Genomic DNA, 20,281 nt, shown 5'->3' with positions numbered 1-20,281 from the left:
TCCAGAGGGGCTTGACTTCACCTTCCAGACATTTCCATAGTAGATTTATTTGGCTGTTGTTCACCATGAAGGACTCTTCTCCCACCCATCATCTTGGTTGCAATCAGGGCTCTCACAACTGGTTTTTGCCTCCTTGCTCTCCAGTCCAAAGGCAAGTTTTAGGCAGGTCAGGTAATTCCTGCTGCTCTTTTCTGCTGCTTCTCCCAGCTCCCTTTCATCCCTGATGTATTTAGTGGTGAAAATGTGTCCCATTGTCTTTTATCAGCTTGGCAAGGGGTGTTAATCAGCTCACCACACACATCCTCTGAACACTTAGCTTTCCCTCCATAACCTCACTCTGCAAGTGATTTAATGATAAATCCATCTTGCTCACATAAGGATCCCCTCCTGGGCTTGTCCTGACACAGTCCCAGGGCCATTACTCTCTCCAGCTACTGATCTGCACAGACAGAAGTTGCAAAAAATGCCCAATTGGTGCCTGAACAGCCTCCTTTAGAACCAGGGGGATGTGCACAGTCAGGAGGGGACCAGGCACAAGTCTTTGCCAATGTGCATTTGGGTAACTAATTATACTTCTATTACTGCATGTGAGTGGAGAGGTTCCCCCCCCCACTGAGGCATTTCATAGAGAATAATTTACACCCTTTTCCTAAGGTAAGAGACTGTTACAGAACTGTAGAGGTTTTAATTCACTAAAGTGTTACAAATTAGCTCTGTGTTGCTCTGTTTGGCCTAAATTCAAAGGAAGCTCTACCTGAAATGCCCAGGGTTCCCACAGCTCCCAGCCTGCAGGATCCCTCCCAGCTCCAGCCCTGATGTGAAGCTGGTGCTGAAGCTACAGAAGTTTTTTGGGTTTTGTTTTTTTTTTTTTTTTAATAAAACTCTATAGAAATGATTCCTAAACAATTGAGTTGCAGAAATTACTCGACTTGGAAAGTAATTGCAAGAGCCCAAAGCTAGAACTGAATGAATGGAGGAATTTCACTTGATGGCTTGGAGAGGGAGCTGAGGCAGAGCCTGTCCCTCTCTGCGATGCTCATCTCTGGCTCAGCAGGAACCCAAGGCTACGAGGGATTCGTGGCAGCCCCACACCCCCATATTCTCACAGCTGAGCATCACCGGTTGGTGGCTGAGCCAGGGAGAACCTTTGTTTCCACGTCCTTTTTCCAGATTTGGTGGCCAGGGTTTATTTAATTCCTTTTCCCGGCTGCGAAGCCGAAGCTGGGAGCGCTCCCTCTGCTGGCTACAACCTCGTGTCGTGCCCCCTCCTTAGTACCTCATCCCTGTATCCCAGATAGCGCCTGGGATGATGGTTATCCCAGCAGGAGAACCTCTGATCAAAGGTGTCACGGAGGAGGAGGACCGGGATGCCATGAAGTCCCCTGGGGGCAGGAGGGCGAGTAGTGGATTCTCCATCCCTGGAGATATTTAAAAAGAGCCTGGATGTGGCACTCAGTGCCATGGGCTGGGAACTGCAGCAGTAGTGGATCAAGGGTTGGACTTGATGATCTCTGAGGTCCCTTCCAACCCAGCCAATCCTATAACTCTATGATTCTATGAGGAGCAGTGAGCAGGGAAAGTTTCCCCAGAGCATGTGGCAGATGCAGGGTGGTAACTGAGCCAGGGGGCTTTGGGCTGTGAGGAGCTGTAGGTTCAGAAACACAACCAAAATCCTCCTTGGAGACCTTGAAACAAAGCCCAGAGCAACAACAGCAGCAATTTAACTCCTTACACCACTGGCAGAGCCAGCGAGGGTGATGCCAGAATCACCACCCCATGGGGTGACAATGAGTTTGCTCCCAGTATCAGAGAATCATAGAATCGACTGGGTTGGAAGGGACCTCAGAGATCATCAAGTCCAACCCTTGATCCACTCCCCCCGTGGTTCCCAGCCCATGGCACTCAGTGCCACATCCAGGCTCTTTGGAAAGATCTCCAGACACGGAGAATCCACTACTTCCCTGGGCAGCCCATTCCAATGCCTGATCACCCTCTCCAGAAAGAAATTCTTTCTAATCTCCAACCTAAACCTCCCCTGGCACAACCCGAGACCCTGCCCTCTTGTCTTGCTGAGAGTTGCCTGGGAGCAGAGCCCAACCCCCCCCGGCTCCAACCTCCTTTCAGGGAGTTGGAGAGAGTGATGAGGTCTCCCCTGAGCCTCCTCTTCTCCAGCCTCAACACCCCCAGCTCCCTCAGCCTCTCCTCATAGGATCTGTGCTCGAGTCCCTTCACCAGCCCAGTTGCCTCCTTTGGACCTGCTCCAGCACCTCAATCTCCTTCCTGAGCTGAGGGGCCCAGAACTGGACACAGGACTCGAGGTGTGGCCTCACCAGCCATGGAGCAGATAGTCTTGGCCCAAAGACTTACCCCAGAATCACATCCCCAGCGAGTTTTCCTCCAGCATCTTGGGTGGTTTGCACCTATTAATCTTTTCTCCCTCTCTTTTGGGGACCCCTGGTGCCCATGCCATCCTACCCTACCCTTGCAGGGCTGCTGGGTCCAGCTGTGGGATGCCCTGCACTCCATCCCCTGGCATCAGCTGGGACTGCATGGGAAGAGAAAGCTGTCACAGGAATCTGTAGCAGGAAGAACCTTTCTTGCTCCTGGGGCTCAACGAGCTGCTGACCTCTCCATACCTCACACCAGAGTGAGCTCCCTCCTCGTGGCTGTGTGTCCCACCTTTATTGGCCCCCTGGTAATAGGAGGCCTGCCCTAACCAGGCACAGGTGGACTCACACCCACTCTTTGGCAACTCGAGGCACCTGGTTTATCTTGTTTCTCTACAGGAATCCAACTTTTGACAGATTCCTGGGATTTTTGTGGTGCCCCATTTCAGTGACAGAGCCACAGATAATTGCTTTGCTCTGAACTGATAGGTGAAACCTCAGGATCTTTTCCAGCTTGCGAGGATCATGGAGCCCAACAGGAGAGGATGAATTCCTTTGGAAAGGTTTCAGAAACGAAAGCTGCACACAGGCTAAAAGAAGGAGCTGGGATGTCAAAAGCCTTTCTGGAGATGCAGAAATCATCTGGAGATTCATCTGGATGATGTGAGGTTAGCAAGGACCAAGGTGAATGGCTTGAAAGTTACACCCAGTCCTATGTTTTTAAGTGGGATACATGGTGAAATGGAGCAGACAAAGCAACACCTCTGGGTGAAGATTAAAGGAAAACATCTTCAGAATGACACTGGGGCCCAGGAGCTAAAACCATAAAGGAAGAAAGGGCAAGACATCAGTGCTTGGTGTCCCCAGGGTGAGGTCACTGCCCCTGCAGGAGGCTGTGCAGGAGGAGTGCTACCCCAGAGGTTCAGCCTTTGGTTATCCTCCCACCTCCTTGACATAAACCAGGCTGAGCCAGGTGCTCCCTCTCTCCCCATGCTGCTGGGGAAGTGACTGTCCCCTTCCTGCCACTGCTTCCTCACCACCAAGGAGCACCTGGGCTTCAGTCTCCTAAAATTCACATGGGTGCAGAGGGAGGCACTTTGCACACCTGCCTTGTACGATCTGCTCTGAGAGCCTGAAACCTGGCTACATTTCATCAGAGTTTTGGGGGCATCAATTTTTTTTTCCTCATTTGGGGTTGGAATTTCTTATCCCAGGTTTCAGCATTTGGAAAAAATGTGGCCAGGTTCAGCTTGCAGGCACTTGAAAAGCAACTAAAAAAGTAATTTCAGAAGTGGAGATGCTGGGGTTTGCATCTTGGGTGTGTCTTTAACAGGGATGGGTTGAGTCTCAAACTGTTTCACTGTGATTTCTCTCTCATAGCTGAAATCAGATGACCAGGGGCCAAGATAGCATTGATTTGGAATGAATTTTTAAAATCCCCCAAACATTCTCATACCAGGTGGCAAAATCTGGAAATCTAGGTATTCAGGCATACCAAGACCTTGCTGGGTCCCATCTTCCAAAGAAGAGAAGGTTTCTGGTAAGTAGGAAAAAAAAGTAGGAGTGTTTTCCATTGAAAATTCCATAGAATGGTTTATTGTCAGTGTAGGTTAGGGGGTTTTATTTGCATTTGATTTTCTATTTTCTGATTAGAAAAATAGGAAGCTGCAATCTTTTCTGACAAAAAGTTACATTTCAGAAACTGGCAGTTCTGTAAGACACTCTGACAACACTCTGACCCCCAGAATCCAGCACTACGTGGCCCAAATGTAGTAATGACAACAGCCTGAAAATCAAAAGCCAGTTCTATTTCCATTACCCGTGTTTCTTCCAAACTCTGAAAGCATTATGTGGGAAATTTCAGTGGGAGAAACCATGTGCATCCTGAAAATCCTGGCATTTACCAGGCAGGAAAAAAAAGAAAAAAGAAAGAAAAAAAAGCCCTATTTGGACTATATCTTTCAGTAACAGAAAGGAGCTCTGAGGAGCCCAAATATTTTGTCCACCTCCCACTGTCTTGCAGTCAGCTCGGGATGGAGGGAAAGGATTAAGGCTCACATCATTTCCTTGAGTGCTCCTGAAAGTTTGCTTCCCTTCCCATGATTGTCCCAGGTCTGCTCCAGCCTGCTCTGCCCTACAGAACTTGGGGGATATGAGAGCCAGTCTGGCATAATCCTTGGAAAAAAATCAACCTCCTTCCTCCCTGCCACATGCAGGAATAATTCAGCCACAGACAATGTGCTGGCAGTGGCCTCCCAGATCAATTTATAGCCTGACCTAAAGGTTTCTCTCTGCCCAGGGTGAAAGGAGAAGGAAGAAGGGCTATTTTTTGTTCAGAATAAGTGTTTTTGATGAGGTTGGTCTAAATCAGAGGGAATTTGGGGTGTTGATATGGAATCTGCCCAGTGCATGCTTTCCAACCCAAGCCATTGCCCAAGTCAGCCATTAAGGCATCATGCTGCAGGTAAGGAGAGGGGCTGTAAGCAGGTTTAGAATAGCTGATATTGTGGTTAAAAACCCCAAACAAACAAACAAACAAAAAAAAGCAAGTTACAGTCTGGCTGTTTCTCATATAAGGTGAATCTGTAAGGGAATCTTCCCATCCTCTTCAGATAAGCCAAAGCAGAGTGGTCCATCCAGCAACCCAGAGGACGTGGCCCCTCTCCCAGCCACCCCAGACCCCCCTGGTCAGTGCCATCAGGGGCTCCCTTCCCTTCCATTTTCTGTAGATGTCTCTCACCTTTCTTCAAAGCCAGAGCAGAGCCCTTTCGTGTAAGAACTTGGGCATGTTGGAAACAGAGGCAACTTTCATCCTTTCTTTCTAGACAGTGTTAACAACTCGGCAGCCCAAAGAATTTGTCTTGCATGGCTCAGATTTCAGTTCTTTATTCAAGCAGCATGAATGAACTGAAGCCTTTATTTGCATTCTCTTCAAATTGCCCTCCACCACTAGTATGAGACCTTTGGAAGTTTGTTGCAAGAGTAGTAGAGCCAAGATATTTTAGCTGGGCATCATGCCCCACCACTACTGCAAAAATCACTTCAAAGCAACTGCTGAGTCAGAACCAAGGGGGATGGATGCATTTGCTTCCCAAAGATCACAATGCAAAGCTGGTCAGGAGGGAGAGGGAAGGGAGGTCCATGGATGTAGCATTCCCTGTCCCTGAGTCACTTCTCCTGTAGGATTTCATGTATCTGAGCACATATGAGAACAGGGGATCTCCTGGGCTGCTTGTGCACAGAGGGGCTTTATAAAGAAATCCTACCCAGGACCACATTTAAGGGCAACCTGGGCTGCTGCTCATCTCCAAGTTTGGGTGGTGCACAGACCTCAATCTGCCTGTCTTGAAGGGTTAGTGAGCCCATGGTGTCACATTTACAAGTCAAGGAACTGTGTGCTCCAGCATGGGAAGTGTGCAGGGTTGCCTTCAGGCTTCCTTCCCTGGAATCCTGGAGAAAAGGAGGAAAAGTACCTTTGGTCTCCTGTGGCCTTCGTTTTGCTGAAGCTTTTAGAAAAAAAGAGCTGGTCCTGTCATAGAATCATAGAATAATTTGGGTTGGAAGGCACCTCAAAAGTCATCTAGTCCATCCCACCTGCAATAAGCAGGGACACCCTCAGCTAGGTCAGTCAGGTTGATTAGAGCCTTGTCAAGCCCTGTCCAAGCCCTTTATGTTATTTTCAGTTCTGGAAAGTAAAGTGAAGTTGTAAGGACTACTTTTGTTTTGTTTGGTTTGGTTTTCTACTGCTTTTACATTGCTGCAGTGTTTTCTTCTGCACCTCCTTGAGAGTGGGGTTGCTCACAGTGTGCCTTAAATCCTCCAGGACAGCTCTTGCTTTAGGAAGGAAGGGAACTTCAGCAGCTTATGTGCTCTGTAGAGAGTTCAGGGGTCCTCAAAAGCAGATGTAAGGCAATCCCTCCCTCCTTGACCCTAGATGATCACCACTCCCTCCTCTTCCCTTCTCCCTCAATGGACCTGTTGTCTCCTCTTCACAGGAGACACAAAGGCAGGGCAATGGTGGGGAATGGCCATCATGACCACTTTCTGCACTTCATCCTTCATTCCCCACTTCCAGCCCCAGGAAATAACCAGCTGGGCCTCCTATATATCCAGTTTCCCATAGCCCCTAACCTCCAAACCTGCCAAAAAACCATCAAACTGCATCTTGAGCTGGGTAGGAGAGGATGGTCCTGTCCCATCTTAAGATTTCAAAGCAGCTTCTACTCTGTGTTTCCTAAAACCTCCCAGAATTTTTCAGCAGAAGGAGAGGAGGGGAAGCCAGAGCCTGGCACCTAACATGTAGCCTTGGGCAATTGGGTTCAGGGGATGAAATCCTCACTCTGATACCCACAGAGTGGGCACCTGAACCTCCCACATCTCTTCAGCCCTTTAAAGCCCTCCCTGCTAAAACCAGTCCAGTCTTGTGGGAAGTGCTGATTTTGGTGACTCAACATTTTCCAGTGAAAAACGTGGCATTTGCAGTTTCTCAACCAGTCCTAATTGAGAGCATTGAGAAAAAGCAAACAAACGAGCAAACCAAACAATGGCAGAGAGCAGGAAATGAGCCAGGCATCTCAGCAGAACTGTCTTTGGACAGGAGTGCCAGCAGATAAACAGCTCTGGGGTGGCCAATGGAACCACCATTTCTGGTCAGGTAGGCAGGAGAAAGTCTGAGTCTTGTCTCAGCATCACCTGCTTTCCCTGGACCCCTGAGGCTAAGCAAAAGTTCTCTGTCCTAGGTGATGCAGGACAAATCCAGGTGACACAAATGAGCCTTGAATTTTCTGCTGTGTAGGGAAGAACTTCTCTCAGATGTGTTTTCTCTCCTCACTGTACCAGCAGACCCCATGGCAGAATCTCTTCTCTGCCATTGGGCTCAGGGTGGCATCACTTTGGGGCGACTGGATGTATGGGATTGCTGGAGTGTCCCTGAATGTCATGGTGGCCTTGCCATGAGCAATACCTCTGCTATCTTTACTGCAGACCAGATGGCATTTGCCATGTCATCTCTGTAAAGTTAACTGAAGCTTAGTTTTGGCCCATCTTATATGTGTGTATGGCAGCTAAGAACAGGGAGAGAATTTCTCCTCTTGTCTCTGTCCTGCTGCAGAATGAGTGAGTTTTTCCTCACAAAATAGGGGCCTATGAAAGTAGATTGGAGGAGTGCAAGAAAAGGAATCAGGGAAAAAAAAAGAATTATGGACTGGGATTAAGGGGAGAATGGAGCAGAAACCAGGGAGACAGGAATAAGGGACAGGAATAAGTTTACTACTCTGTGTTAAGCAGTAGTGAGTATACAATGAACATCTAAAGTTTCCTGGTTTGCTGTTGTGAAAAGGCAAAGAGCTATTTTACCTCCCTGGCAGGAGACAATACAGCCCATTTTACAGGATGAGTGTCTGATACTATTGATGGTAATACTGGTCTTTACTGGTCTTTACTGTACCACCCGTCCTGATCTCATCATAGATCAGGACAGGAAGAATTGTTTTCCAAGGAGTCTCCAATGTAAAACGTTGGAGCTGTATGCTGTGAGGTTTGGTGGGAGGGAAGTAGATCAGAAACAGCAAACATCTTGCCATGCTTTCAGAGCCTTAGAAAGTGGGACCAAGGATGCCTGTCCCAGCTTCCAGCTCTGCTGCTGGGAATACTGAGTTTGTGTGGAATTTTGGAGGTGAATTCTGCAGCAGAGGGAGAGTGGCTGAGGGGGGGGGAGGTGTCAAACAATTGAGGTTTTAGGTATTAAAGCAAAATCATAGCCCAATTGGTGGTTGGGTTCCATGGGAGGGTGAGGGCCAGCAGGAGTTTTCCATGGTCATTCTTTGCCTTTGGGAGCAAAGTCTGTTTGCATGGAGTTTTGGAGGCAATTTCCGCAAAGGTGGAGGAGAGGCTGAGGGATAGAAGGTTTGATGGTTTAGGTACTAAAGCAAACCCGTAGCACAATTGCTCATGGTGCTTTGGGTAGGATTCCATGGGAGGGTGAGGGCCAGCAGGAATTTTCAGTGGTCATTCTTTGCATTTGTGAGCCAGGCCCATTTGCTTGGAATTCTGGAGGCGAATTCTGCAACAATGGGAGAGCGGCCAATGACCCCGTGTTGAACATTTGAGGTTTTAGGTACTAAAGCAAACCTTTAACCCAATATTTGGTGGTTCTGTGGGTAGGGTTCCATGGGAGGGTGAGGGCCAGCAGGATTTTTCAGTGGTCACCCTTTCCTTTGGGAGCCAGGTCCATTTGTAGGTAAGTTTTCAGCCGAATTCCTCCAACCATGGGAGAGCAGCCTAGGGGTTGAACCTTTGGGGTTTTATTAACTATAGAAAACCTGTAGCCTGATTTTTGGTGGTGCTGTGGGTAGGGTTTGGGCCAGCAGGAGTATTCACTTGTCAGGTCCATTTTGTGAGTCAGGTCCATTTTGTGTCATTTTAGGGGTGAATTCCCCAACAGTGGGAGAGCGCCCAATGGGAGTGGGGGTTTTGAACATTTGGGATTTTAGGTACTAAAGCAAACCCATAGCCCCATTGTGTGTGCTACTGTCTCTAGGGTTCTCTGCACTGCAGAGAAGCACTGGTGTGCTGGCTGCAGGTGGTGGGTCCTCTTACAGGACCTTGGATGCACAAAGGAAACCCATGTGGTTGGGTCACCACCAGGACCCACTGGTGCTTTCCATCTTCCAGGACCCACTGGTGCCTTCCAGCTTCCTGTTTTATGGTTTCATCTTCTTCCAAGCAGCTCCTCCAGCTGCTCTTGCAGCCCTGCAGTTTTTAGTGGTTTTGCCAATTTTGTGCTCGTGGTAGGAACTAGGCTGATGCGTCCTGGCAGCTTCCATCTGTGCAGCTCTGATGGAGGCAGGCAGATCTGGTTTGGAAAAAGAAGCTTTAAAACCTCAGCCTCTTCTCAGACCAGCTTTCAAAATCTGCCACCAGCAAAAAAGTGCAGCCCTGGACATTGCTGCCATCTCTGCCAGGCTGCTCCCATGCATGGCAGTCTCTTGGCAGAGGGGACATCACCCTTCCCCCCAGTCTTTCCCACTTAGGCCAGCTGGTATTGGTGTGGCAGCTTTTCCTCCCAGAAAGGGGCAATTTTAGGGCAAGACATTTGGAAGAGTTTTGCACCCCCAGGAGCAAGGATGCTGCCCTGAAGTGTCCAGCTTTTGGCCGACACACTCAGAACTCCTTTTGGATTCAATCTGCTTTCTGCACAGGACTTGTCAAATACTTGTGAACAACAAGCAGATCCCACAGCAAGGACTCTGCTGAGGCCTTCCAGTAACAGAAGGGGAACTGGACTTACTTTCTAAATTGGTCATGGCCATCGCCCACAGTTTTTCTGGGTACAGTTTATGGGTGACTTAATCCTTTCCTTAATTTGAACCCTTTCCATTGCACAGTGGAGGAAGTTTGGTCTCCCAGCTGCCTTGCTATATTTGGGCTGTGAACTGCAGGAAGCTGAGCAGCAGGGCATGGGCACAGAAATTCCCCTGCAACATTTCCCTTGAAAGAGAAACTTCATTCAAACCTCTCTACCCTCTCCTCCTGCCTCCCAGGCACCATGCATAGATGCTTTTGGGGCTTTTTTTTCCCTCCTCCCCCTGTCTCCCAGGGACTTCAGTTGGACAGCAGAAGCACACTGGGATGTGATGGATGGCTCCAGGACCTTTTAAAGACCCTAAAGCAAACATCAGTGCCCCCTCCCCATGAACCAGCACAGTACTTTGGAGAGATCCACAACGTTTATTTGAAGGTGAAGTTTATCTGAAGATGCATAAGAGCATCTTTCTGGCTGTGGCCATGGAAGCTCCTCTCTCCTGGCCTTGCTGCTAGTTGCAGTAGTTTTCCAGCTGGTAGAGGGAGCAGGTGTTGTGGCAGCATTGCTCCACGATCCCTCGCTTGACTTTTTCAAACTCCTCCTGCTGGAAGGGAAGATCTCCTACCTCCCCATGCAAGGGACCATTCACTGCCAGGGAAGAAAAAGAGAAGTCAAGAGATATCACAGAGTAACACGGTGAGCCCCATGCAGACTCCCTTGGCAGGCACCAGGTTTTTAAGCCAGAGTTTGCTGGAAGATGAAGAGGGAGTTGGAAAGGTTTCCCTGCTGGTAGGACCTTTAGGCTCTGTGTTTCCTCTCCCAAATGAATCCTTTGGTGCTTAGAAGGAGCCAAGCTGAGTGAATACCAAGAGCATGAGAGGCAGGGGGATACAGGCACTTCAGTGAGGTAGTGGTGTGAAGAAGCAGAGAAACCTTGCACCCTCTCTAGGGTGAGAAGTTAGTAAGTAAGAGAATATAATGGTCTGCTCTGCTCTGCTCCAGAGAGATCATAGAATAAAATCATAGAATGGTTTGGGTTTGAAGGGACCTTAAAGATGATCCAGTCCCAAACCCCCTGCATCAGCAGGGACACCTCCCAGCACCCCAAGTTGCTCCAAGCCCCATCCAACCTGGCTTTGAAGACTTCCAGGGATTGGACAGCCACAACTTCCCTGGGCAACCTGTGCCAGGGTCTCACCACCCTCAAATTAAAGAATTTCTTCTTAATGTCCAACCTAAATCTCCCCACTTCAAATTGGAAACCATTTCCCCTTGTCCTCTCACTACACCCCCAGGTAAATGAGATGAGTTTCCTCTGAAGATGAGCTGCTTGGGACTCCAGGCCTCCTGGAGCTGTTATCCCAAGGATGGTCCAGTCCTGAGGCTAGATGGATTTCCCAGCTGGTCCTGAACATCCTGCTCCTGTTGTCTGTTTGGATGTATCCTCAAGCCAATGGCAAAAGCATTTGTGTGTTTTTGTGTTTCACAGCTGGGGATGGGTTTTTAGTAGGAATGATGAATTGGGGTGTTTGGACACATACATAAAAACTCAACAGAATGTCTTGTTTGCTGGTGGGAACTTGAAAACCTGTGGACAGAACTGGTCAGGTTTTAGTTGCCCTGTGAAAGTACAGCAAATGGCACATAAAACAATGATTTTTCCTTCTGGAAGAATAGAGACCCTAACAAGAAAAAGAAAATGCCTGGAAAGTAAGAATAAGATGAGATTTCTAGAGCAATATCATAGTGCAGCACAAGATACAAACTCTCCAAGCCCCCAGAGTGTGATGCAATGAATGAGCCACAGGAGTAACAAGAAATCATTATCCTGGTGTGCTAGGGGAAAATTTAGGGAAGGTTCAGTCCAGCATTAAGTAGAAGAGGAAACAGCTTGGCAATATTTCATGATTTACTTGTCTTCATCCCTCAAGCCAGCTGTGAGCAGTCTGTAAACACAAGCAGCTTGTGTGACAAAGAGATGGTGGCTCAGGGAAAAATCCTACAACAAGACACACAACATCCTCAGATACTGCTTGTCCCTAGTGAAATTCTCAATCCAGTATTAATAATTAACAATTAAACTTCCAACCTATTCATGGGGGTCTTCAGAAACAAATCATCAGAGAAGGTAGCAACTCAAAGCCCAGGTGGCTCTTTAAGGTAAACCATTGCAAACCCTCTGCTGTGACCTTGCTTCACCTTCAAATTACTTCTAAGGATATTGGATTGGATGGTTTCATACTCAGGAGAAGGAATCAAATACCAATGAGGAGAACTGGTGGGAGGTTAATTAATGGTCCACATTGAAACAAGAGGCTCACAATGACTGGGATTTAACAGAGATCCCTTCTGCATCCAGGCAAAATCTCCACTGGTAGCTTGGAAGAAAAAGAGAGAGTTCATTTGCTGAATTCATAGAGGAGCTGAAGTTGAGAGGTATTCTGCCCCAGGAGAGACATCAGCCTTGCAATGCAGCTGGAGCATTACAGATCCTCACCCCATTTAGGTACAAACACCAAGTGGAAGGGCAGTTCCCTGGAACCCCTGGGGGCTGCAAGCTTCTTGTAAGCCAGGATTAGTACTAAAAGTTACCTTTAAAATTACAGAAATCCCGAAAAGATGGGATTCTGCTCAGAAAGAAATGGGAAAGATGGTAAAGGTAGGCAGGAAGGGTGTTGCTCATCCAACAGGACAGTTTGATGATGCTGATCCACCCAAGGGATCACCAAGGCATCTAAGAGAGTGATCAGATCAATCAGCTGGGCAATGCTGCTTTGGAAATGGCAAAGCACCTGTGCAGGCAGGAACAGAGTGTGAAAAAGGTGCAATCTCATTTGTCCAGTTTGTTCACACTACTTGGCACTGAGAAGGCCTCACCTGGGGTCATGGGCACTTCTCCAGGCATCACCAGTCAGGAGGGATGCAGACCAAATTCAGAGTAAATCACATGGAGAGAGATATAGCAAATAATGACCTGAGAAGGTGGTGGAGGAGGGGGTGTGGAGGGGTTTTAGCTGAGAGCTTAAAACTAGAGGTGGGAACAGTCTTCAAATATCTTAAAAAACAGACATAAGAAGGAAAGCATTAGACTCCTACCCAAATCTTACCCAAATCCTCTTCTCCTGCCTGTCCTCCCATCTGCCTTTTCAACCTGAAGAGCTTTTCACTGGCAATGTGATGTTGTTGGTATGGGAAAGGTATTCCTGGCATCCCCTACCAAGGACATTCCTGATGTCACCCTCAAAGACAGGCAGTGGTTGCCTTGTGCATCCCATAGCACACAGCTGTGTTCAAGGTCAGCCTGACTTATACAATCACAGAATCATAGAATTTTCAGGGTTGGAAGGGACCTTTAGGATCATCCAGTTCCAACCCCCCTGCCATGGGCAGGGACACCTCCCACCAGCTCAGGTTGCTCAGAGCCCCATCCAGCCTGGCCTTAACAACTTCCAGGGATGGATGGGGCTGCCACCACCTCTCTGGGCAACCTGTTTTACCACACCCATGGGGAAGAACTTCTTCCAAATATCTAATCTTACCTAGAGACTTACCTAGAGGATGCTCAGCATCCCGACGAGCTTTGGGGGAGTAGAAGAAACCTCTCTCTCCACACACCAGGTAGAGAGCTTCCACCAAGTGGGAGCCACAGAGGTGCTGGTTAACAGCTGCATGGCTGGTCCCGGGGCCAGAAAGAGCAAGAAGGGCCAGGAGAGGCAGTGATTGGATCCAGATAGCCATGGTGAGTAGTGTGAGGCCTAGGGGGAAGAGGCAGAGGAGACACAGGGAGGTCTAGGAGGGAAGAATTGGCTGTCATCAGCTCCTTTGGCTCAAAAATGAGACCAAAGTAGCAGATGGACCTTCTAAAGATGTCCTGGTGTGAAAGCTTTCTGCATTAGGCTTTACAAGTCCCAGCAAATGGCTAATGGTTACATCTAATGGCTAATGGGTCCATCTCTATCCACATGGTCACATCAGCCTATTTGTGTCTTCCCCCAGAACCATAGAATCACAGAATCATGGAATGTTAGGGGCTGGAAGGGACCTCTAGGGATCACCTAATCCAACACCCCTGCTAAAGCAGCATCAGCTGGGGCAGAACACGCAGGAATGCATCCAGACCAAACCAGACTGGAGGAGCCATCCCAAGCCTTGTAGGATCTGAGCCCAGGAGAGCCAAGATCAACAGATTCCTTCAGGGCAAAACTTGCCCCCAGCAAGCCAGGAGGGGCTGTTATTTATGCTGCTGGCCCCAAAACAGCACAATGTGCCCAAAGATCTGAGAAGACCTATTTGCTTGGACCAATGAGCCAGCACGTGACACCACCTGCTACATCAATTTAAGAATAAAACCCTGCAAAACAGGTAGAAGTTAAAGGGCAGCAATCAGACTTACCCAACAAAAGTAGCAGCAAGAGATGGAGAGGAGTTTGCTCTGACAGATGAAAACTGGTTGGTTGGAAGCATTTTCCCCATTCTCTCTTTCCCATATTTATATGCTTTACATTAGCCCAAGTGACACAAGAGCCTGCTCGAGCCCCACCTCCTCAGTGACACTCTAGCCCAAGTTTTTGCTGCTTGTGCACATTATTTTCCCTCTAGGTAGCATCAACAGATCTTTATGAAAGTTGAGACAGCAGCAACACTTTGCAGTTTCCATCTCATTTCATCCGGACCTGTTTTTCCTTCCTTGTAGCTCTGTCCTGAGCCATCAGTGACCCTTTTAGCAGGAGATAATGGTGCAATTACAGCTGCAATGATTACTAATGACACTAATGCTGGCACCAGGCAGTGCTGGCATTGAGGTGGCTCAACAGCTGCTTCCGAAAATGAAAATTCAAGGCAAACACCTTAATCTGTTTGATTAATACCACGTTGGGAAGTATTCAGTGATGGGACCAAGCTTGTTGGTGAGACCATGCTACTGTCAGGTGTCAGAGGAAGGAAAACACATTATTTGCCTGAGGCTACCTGTAGTGCACAGTGAGAGCCATGTGGCCATGGCTTGGGTTGGGATGGAAAAACATCTGCATCTTGCAGGATGCCTTGGGAGGTCATTCTAGCTCAGCCAAAATGGGAGTATTTGACATTTTCTATGTGAAAAAAACCAAGGTTTTCACCCAGAGAAAGGTAGGTCCCCTCCCTCACATGCCAGGTGTCCCTTCAAGCCCCCCCTTTGGGATTAAGCAGAGCAGAGGCTGTCAGATGTCTCTAGGTCTCAGCTCTTCACTCTGGGGCTGTGCCTGAAATTATGTCACCAACACTAAGAAATATTTCTGGTAAATCCCAGTGAAAACCAGATCTCCATTCTGGTTTGCTTTTAATAGGAGATAATGAGGTAGGGATTGTCCACTGGTTTCCATGGGTCTGATTTTCCCTCTCTCCTTTTCACCCCATTTTTTCGATACATCTGTGCTCAACTTTTCTTCCACCAGTTGTGCTTTTTTCTTCTTAAAATATAGCTTGTTGGTTTTGGGGGTTTTTTTCCCTTCCAGAAAAAACCTGTTTTAAATGCTGGGGATGAGATGATCTTCAAAATTCCAATTGCTCTCAATTTTGAGACTTCAAGTGCTCAACATACTTGAAAAGGAAACATTTTCATATGCTTGAACTTAAATGTTTAATTTATAATAAACCTGGTCCTCCATTGGCAGTGTAAATAAGAAGGAACTTCACCGACTTCTCTCCATCTCTTGCTGCCACTTTGTTGGGTAAGACTGATTGCTGCCCTTTAATTTCACCAGTAAGAAGGAACTTCACCAAACCAGTGCATTAAGACTCAAACCAGACCCTTGATTTCTTGAGTAGTCAAAGCAATTTCATCCCTCAGCATCTAGAATGTAGGAAGTCCCATATGACCCTGTCCTGGCTTTAAGTGTCAAGTATCAAACGTTTGCTAAATGACTGTGACTGCAAAAAGGTTTAAGGTTCAGCACAGGACTTTTTTTTTTTTTTTTCCCAAAAGAAGTTTCCTACTATGATTTTTTTCCAAGATATGATTACTTTGATTATTTATTGGAAATTGCGTTTTCTTCCTATAAAAGGTCCTTTGGAATATGAAAAAATGCTAGCAGGATATAAACTGGATGTAAAGTAGGAAAAGTTTTGTCTTAGATGGAGAACTCCCATGTCAGCAGAAGGGAAAGGAGGGGCCAGCAGGAGAGCCCATTTTCCAATGAAAAGCTTTTTCTGCAGAAAAATCTCAGCTCACTCCTTCAAGATTGGGCTTCCCCATTCTTTTCACAGGAATGGGCAGTGACAGCCCAGATGCTCATCCCCTGTTTCCACCACATGTGGTGCCCCTTGTGACCTCCCCAGCCCCTCAGCTCTCTACTGGGCTCACTTGGCTGAAGGGTGGGAGCAGCTGGCAGGGAGTGCTCTGCTCCTGGTTCTTTCTTCTAAACCACCTCTGGACCTGGCTTGAAGTCACCTCCCTCCCTCACACCCCAGCCCTGAGCACTTGCATCAGTGGGAACAAGGTTTAGGCAACCCCCCAGTGTCACATAATCAAGTTTTACAGACCAGTGCCAGCACAATAAAATCTTTACTACTGTAGATGTCTGGCATTTTCAAACCCTCTCCTGGAATAAAAAAAAAAAAGAAATAACAAGCCCACTAAAGGCAAACTAGTTCACAGCTACAACTTTGGGTAAGCTTTACCAACAGCAAAGGTCAGGTCTGGAGGAAGTAAGTTCTTGGAGAACACCCAAAGTCTCCAACATGCCACCCATGTCCCCACTGCTGCTCTGACACTCAGCAGCCTCTGTTGGGACTGCTCTGCCTGCCCCTGGCTGTGTTTTGCCCCAAAGGCAGAGCAGGGAGCAGTCTGGAAGTGCCCCTATGCCTCCCTTTCCCTGGAGGGTCAGCCCCAGAGGAGGTCCTGCCTGCCAATGCACCCTCTGCTGCACCAACACCCTCCCCAAACTTGGTCTCAGGACACTTGGAGGGGTCTGCACCCCCAAGAGCAGCTCTCAGGGGTGGTCACACCCCAGGGGGTGCCTGGATTTGGCCACTGGAAGCTGAGGATGAGTAGTTGGGATGATGCACATGGACCATTTGAGCTACAGAGGTGTGGCTATTTGCTTGGCATGGGGAGATGGGGACCCCTCAGGGGTCCCACCAGTTGTCCCAGTCCCCACATCAGGTGCACTGGTAGCTGATGGTGTGGTGCAGAGAGCATCCTTGGAGCTCCATGTGCTCCTGTTGGTGCCTCCAAGCAAACCTGGGGTGCAGCAATGTGCAACCACCCTGCCCAGAGCAGCAATAAGAGATAAAGGGTGGGGAGGTGAAGCTGGGACTGGGGGCAGGTGCTTCATCATGGGAATGTTTGCAACCAAACCCTGTGATGCCTCCAGAGATGGGTGGCAGGTGGGACAGCATCCTGGGCTTGGGGTGGGAGGGAGAAGGGACACAAAGGGAGAGGCTCTGTGGCTTGTCTGGAACCACATAATCAGAGGAGTCCTTGCTTCAAAAGAGGCATTGTGCAAGCAGAGAAAAGGGCCTGGGATACAGGTATCTCAGCTGCTTCCATAAATTAATCCAGGTGGCCACCTGGGTGCAGGGAAGGGGAGCCATCCCTATCACCCCCTGGCCAGATTGCAGATTTCACTCTTTTCCAAGCTCTTCCAGGTCAGGGCCATTATCTTGCTACTTTGATTCATAAACCAGAGGGTACAACAAACCCTGGTTTCTGTCACCTTTGGGTTGGCTGCTAACAGCAAACAGAGGGTGCTGAGGACACATCTGCACCTCTGGAGAAGCAGCTCAGTGGTAGAAGATGCTCCAAGAAGTAACTCAGAAGAGCCAGCAGGTTTCAGCAGCAGACAAGGGAGTTTTCCAGGTGTGTTGTGCTTCTGAGGATGGTGTCCCAAACCCTCTGGCCACCTCCTGAGCAAATCAGACCTCTCAGTAGGGAAATGCTGAACTTTGGCCAGCCCTGCTGACCTGGGACCATGGATCCTGCAAATTGCTTTGGCTGCACCTTGCCCAAGCTCCCCCCTGGCTCCTGGAGGCTCAAACCTCTACACAAGTACAGCAAAATAGACCAAATATAATGATATCTAGAGTAAAGGTCCCAAAATCTGTCCCATCCACCTTGGGCAAAGGTTATAAATACAGGTGGAAAAAACAGGCATGCTCCTTTTAACCCCATTAAAAATATTACTGGCCACATATATATTTTTTTTTAGAAGGTAGAGGAGAAAATAGCACCTAAGAGCTGCTAATAGTTCCTAGACACAGCTATTAGCAGACGCAGCAGAACAAATTAGTTTGTTTATCAATGAGGAGAAGATTAAATCTGTGGCTATTAATGGCCCAAAAGTAATCCTTGGCGTAGATAGAGAAACATTAGATGAGGTGATAGAGGACAAGTAATGAACCACAAAAGTAATAAATAACTTCCACGTAGTGGAGAAACACTGGCAAAGCAGCCTGATCAGCACCAACCTGAAAATACACCTCTTCAGCACTGACACCACATCTGTTCTGCTTTGTGTCATGGAACTCCATGAGAGCCACCAAAGAAGATTCTGAGCTGGGAAGATTTTTCCCTCAGGAAAAAAACTATGAGAGGGACCACTGGGTCCATCAGAGTCTTCTCCTCTGTCCACATTTGTAAGCACTGAAGTTTTATGGTGCCACCACCACGGCTGCCACAGCAGGTGGCATCGCTAAGAAAGCAAAGACATGGATTATCTGGAGAAGGTTTGGATAAAATAAAGAAGACCTGGTCCTTGGCCATGATGCTGAAAAGCATGGGCAGACCACCAGAGAGCAGCAAACACAGCGGAAAACCATGCCTGCTGTAACCAGCAGGAGCAGCAAGGGAGAGAAATGCTGGAAAATGAAGTAAAGGTTTTTGCTGGCTCCCACTGGATGTGTCCTCTGCTCTAAAGCAGTTTTGTGGTTTGAAAAAAAATTATCATGTCACATCCTTGTGTGTTTTCTGTCACTGCTCATCTCTGCAGCAGTGGGGGCATCATGGACATCTGCTGGGGTTGCTCCAGTGATAAATCTGGGGGCTGCAAGTGATCCTGTAAGAGGACATTGAGGAACAAAGTGCTCATTCTCACACCACACTTCCTGCTGAGTTTAAATACGGAGCTTTGAGCCCTTGTTTTCTAGAATAAACTTTACTTTTACAGCCCCTGTTTTGTTATCAGGCTTCTCTTGGAGAATTTGGCTAATATTGCCCTGATGCCTCTGCCCTGAGGTCCTACTTTTCTCCAGATGTGGCTCACATCTGGAGGTGCTGCTCTCATAGAATGGTTTGGGTTGGAAAGGACCTTAAAGATCCTCTGCTTCCAATCCCCCTGCATGGGCAGGGACACCTCCCACCAGATCAGGTTCCTCAAAGCCCCATCCAACCTGGCCTTGAATGCTTCCAGGGCACCCACAACTTTTCTGGGCAGCCTATTCCAGTGTCTCCAGTGTCACAGTGAAGAACTTCTTCCTAATGACTGACCTAAGCCAACCCCTTCCAAATTAAAACCCTGCCTTCTCCTTGGCCTGCACAGCTTGCTCTGAACTTCAGCACTTCAGATGCCTCCAGCTGGGTTGGGACCCAAGACAGGAGCTGTGATTTCTTCCTCCTCACTCCCACAGTGTCATCCTCATGGGAATTGGTGTTTAGGCAACTAGCACAGCTCTGTGCCAAAGGACCTTTCCCACTGTGGCATCCAGGAGTGAATAAAACTCAATCCATGGCTGTTCTTGCTCCCAGGCATCCCTCTCCCTGGTGTTATTACCAGGTATGCTGGTTATTCCCTGCTCCACCGGGATCAGGAGGTGTGAAGGACTTGGCAGAAGGACTGGGTGACCCCCTTGGTGCTCATGGTCAGCCAGACCCCACCACAGAGTCCTCTCATCTCCCCCCAAAGGGCATGGGGACTCCCAAGTTTCATTAACACTGGGCAAGTGGATTGTTTTGAGCGCTTAAAGCTCCTTTTGAGGATTTGGATGCACACCAGTAACTGGTCCATCGGGTTGCCTCTGGGTTCCTAGACAAGGAGGTGTAAATCCTACTGATAAGGCTTGTTAGTATTAGGGGGAGGCAAGGAGGGGGGGTTTGGAGCCAGGCACAGGGATCTCCATGGGCTGGAAGGGCTGAACCCATTGCTGGAGCCCCCTCCTCCTGCTGGGGAAACCCTGGCTGGGGGGAGGCAATAGGGGACAGGGTGGGGGTCAGGTTGATTTGCAGGAGGAGAGGAACCAGGGCTGTTAACTCCAAGTTGTCACTTATCAGTGTTTGGCAAGCGAGCCCCCATCTGCTGGTTAGTGATTTGGCCTTTGCTGTAAATAGAGGGGCCCTGTGCTCTGCTCTGACATTTTTTGTCCTTATTATCTTGTCTCAGCCTCCAAGGGAGGTGGGAGAGTTATTTAAGGCTGACCTCAGTGGAAGGAAAATGAACAACTCCCTTACCCCACCCTGTTTTTCTCTCTCCCCTGTCCTGGGTCACAACTGTTGCATTGAACTGGCTTGTGTGAGATACTTAATCCTTCACCATCCCTGCAAATATTTGGTAGATCAATTCACCCTGCTGTGCCCAGAGAAAATAATCACAAAGAGACCGAGTAGAACTTAATGTCAGGA

General features: G+C 48.3%; 1 protein-coding gene across 2 annotated transcripts; it reads right to left on the bottom strand.

The window, feature by feature from the left end:
• Window positions 1-10,136: 10,136 nt before the first annotated feature.
• INS (insulin) lies at window positions 10,137-14,163 on the bottom strand. 2 transcript variants are annotated; one of them, XM_030451393.1, is made up of 3 exons: window positions 14,091-14,163; window positions 13,242-13,451; window positions 10,137-10,338 (listed from the first exon to the last, which is right to left on the bottom strand). In XM_030451393.1, the coding sequence occupies exons 1-3, from the start codon at window positions 14,161-14,163 to the stop codon at window positions 10,202-10,204; spliced, it is 420 nt and encodes a 139-aa protein (XP_030307253.1). In that variant the 3' UTR covers window positions 10,137-10,201. The 2 variants fall into 2 exon arrangements, with proteins under 2 accessions (XP_030307253.1, XP_008502921.1); XM_008504699.2 differs by having other exon boundaries at window positions 13,242-13,445; window positions 14,084-14,131.
• Window positions 14,164-20,281: the final 6,118 nt, after the last annotated feature.

The sequence above is a fragment of the Calypte anna genome, chromosome 5 (assembly GCF_003957555.1).
Source record: "Calypte anna isolate BGI_N300 chromosome 5, bCalAnn1_v1.p, whole genome shotgun sequence".
Lineage (NCBI taxonomy): Eukaryota > Metazoa > Chordata > Aves > Apodiformes > Trochilidae > Calypte > Calypte anna.
This window is presented reverse-complemented; position numbering and strand designations above follow the sequence as displayed.